We start from the raw sequence: 3,069 nt of genomic DNA on the forward strand, positions 1-3,069 counted from the left end.
ATATATACGTACACACATATTTAGAAATTTAGATATTTAGATATTTAGAAAAATAAAAAAGAAAAGGCTTTTTCCAGTTATTTGTAAGAGATTTGGTTCCAAAATTTATTATAGTCAAATAATTTCAAAATATCTTTTTAAAGAATTCTAATTCCGTAATTACAAAAATATATCAATGTACATAATTTCACACCGGTTTCTTTTCTTACAGGAAATATTCATTACAATGTTTGTGAGTAATGACTTGCTAGTAACTTTTATTTAATGCATACACACACGCTCACATGTTTATATGCGCTTATAAAACGAAATATTATCCTGTTTTCAAATGGTAATCAGATTCCCTTTCTTTCTGCAGGAGCACTTTATCTGGACAAAACTTTTGGGCCGCAAAAAGTGGACGATATGGTACCACCCGGTGAACACTATCTGTATTCTTGGAATATCACAGAAAATTTCGCCCCTGCCAGAGATGATGAGAATTGTATAGCCTGGGCCTACCACTCGCACGTTCTAACCACCAGGGATGCGAACACCGGACTTATTGGTCCGCTCATTACATGCAAAGCAGGTAAAAGATAACAGTAGCACTTCTTTGAAACCTCCACATCACCACCAATGGGGTTGTAGTTATTTGTATCATCGTCTGCAACAACGTTTTTATAGCTGGTAACGCCTACATGGCCATCACATCATCACCATACATTTGGGACACTTGACAGCAAGAGGTCTAGTTTCGTCCACCCCATGTAGGTCTCTCAGGTCTTTAGGAGGGATATTAAAGGATTGTGGGCCTTTAAAGCCCAGGCTATTGCAATATTTTGATGGCAAAGTTGGAGTCTTAGGCACTATGCAGTGTTGCCCTATTCAAGCATTGTCCCAAAGTTTGGGACAAGTCACTCTAGAATATTCCAGATATATATTATGGCATATCTTTCCTGCCTACGCTCTACAGAATAGTGCCTCAATCTCTTGAATCTTTCCCAGTAGCTTATATGCTGGATAGAAGCTACCTTCTTCATGTAGCTCTGTTGGATTGCCTCAAGTTCTGCAATTAAGCAATTAATTTTACACTGGTTGGTGGTCATAGCTGGGAGCAATAGTCAAAGTGGCTTAGGACAAGTGACCTCCTGAAGACAATCATGTTTTGTTGATCTCTCGTTTTGAAAGTTCTAAGAATGCATCTATATATATTTGAGACATCGGATGTCATATTTCAGTGTTGCAGTCCATAACGAACTGTTCTAACTAGCTAAGCGCTTCCAAAGAGCCGTGTATGTACATGAGTGTGTGTGTATGTATGTGTGTGTGTATGTAAAAGCATATAATACCTTGTATCTCTTATAAGACAATCCTCGTTGCAGGTGTACTGGACGCCAATGGAAACCGACTCGATGTCAAACAAGAATTCGTGTTGTTGACTAAACTATTTGACGAGAACAAAAGCTGGTATCTCAGGGACAACCTGAAGAAATGTGGTAATCCAAAGTCCTGCTATGCCGAACATCGATCCCATGACCCTGATTTTATACAGTCCAATCTACTATATACTATTAATGGATATACCTTTGGCAACGGACCCGATTTTTCTACCTGCACCGGAACCACTATAGCTTGGCACATCATGGGCATGGGAAGTAATTCAGATTTGCATTCGATTCATATTGAGGGACAGGTTTTCCAGAAAGATCAACATACGTATGAATTTTCTTTATGGTTTCCTTTATATAATTTAATTTTGATGGGTTTTTTTTGTGTATTACTTCTACATATCTTTTTTTCTAGTTCCAGTAAACACTCTTTTCTCCGGTACCGCTGCAATGCAACCATTAGTCCGCCGGGTGAAGGATAAGAAACAATCGATTTGAGATACAGCAGACAATTTTTTTTCTTTTGGCACAAAATAGCACAAATTTCCTTGACCACGAAGGATGAAAGGCAGCGTCGACTTGTATTCAGAGCGTTAAGAGCGGAAGAAATACCGCAAAGCATTTTATCCGACTCCCTGACGCCCCTGCCTGTTCCACGCTGGGCTCTAGGCCTGAAATTTTGTGGGGCGGGAATAGACAATTACGTCGACCTCAGGGTTCGACTAATACTTATTTTATCGACCTGGAATGGATGAAAGGCAGAGCTGACGTCGGTGGAATTTGAACTCAGAACGCAAAGACGGACGAAATGCCGCTAAGTATTTTGTCCAGCGTGCTAAGGAGTCTGCCAGTTCGCTGCCTTAACAACAACAACAATCACAATCTTTTCTACTATAGGCACAAGACGTGAAATTAGCAGAAAAAGGATAAACTATTACATCGAATCCAGTACATGACTTTTGCTTTATTTTATCGACCTCGAAACGATAACAGTCGAAGTTAACCTTAATGGTATTTCTTTATCATTCAACCCTCAAAGTTTCGACTAACGAGACAAATACTTACAAGAAAAAAAATATATATTTTTGTTCTTCCTCTTAATGAATTCATTTAATTTATTAATGCATTGTTCTTTGTACAATAGAGTAGACACCATCCGAGTGGCACCAGCCGTGTTTAAAACATCAGCTATGCGTGTTTCTCAACACCCAGGATCATGGCTCATTAGCTGTCAAATTGCACATCATTTCACAAGTAAGCAGTTGCATTTTGTTCAAAATAAATACTTAAATGAGTCATAATTATTTTTACGTTTATATTTTATGTACATATGTAAATCGTCATATGCACAGTTAGTAACAATGTAATCATAGATTTTAATGTTGTTGTTCACCGTTCCTATAACGATTTATTATCAGTTTGTACATACCAACACGGGGCGGAATCGCAGATCGGTGGCTATCGGACGCTGACGAAGGGAAATAACCCTGAAACTCGAGTCCGTTCGTGCTACAGATCACGATGAGAGGGATAACTTCCCTTGGCAAAACAAACAGGACACAGAAGTGTGTCGATAAGCCAGCTGGAGGAGATGTCCTCCTGGGGCTAAAAGCAACAGTAACATCCACCCCTAGGGGTCAGCCACATTTAAGTGGCAATATACTTCACTTTATCGTGCAGTTACTGTTAATACCTCGTT

At 39.1% G+C, this 3,069-nt stretch overlaps 1 protein-coding gene across 1 annotated transcript in view; it reads left to right on the top strand.

Moving 5' to 3' along the window:
• The window catches only part of LOC106869934 (ferroxidase HEPHL1), a 21,778-nt gene that overhangs the window by 5,847 nt on the left and 12,862 nt on the right, over positions 1–3,069 (top strand). Inside the window, exons 3-5 of the mRNA XM_014915872.2 lie at positions 359–571; positions 1,365–1,698; positions 2,515–2,624. Of these exons, the coding sequence (XP_014771358.1) occupies positions 359–571; positions 1,365–1,698; positions 2,515–2,624 (657 nt within the window). The remainder of the gene's footprint in view (positions 1–358; positions 572–1,364; positions 1,699–2,514; positions 2,625–3,069) is intronic.

This window comes from Octopus bimaculoides, chromosome 22 (assembly GCF_001194135.2).
Source record: "Octopus bimaculoides isolate UCB-OBI-ISO-001 chromosome 22, ASM119413v2, whole genome shotgun sequence".
Classification (NCBI taxonomy): domain Eukaryota; kingdom Metazoa; phylum Mollusca; class Cephalopoda; order Octopoda; family Octopodidae; genus Octopus; species Octopus bimaculoides.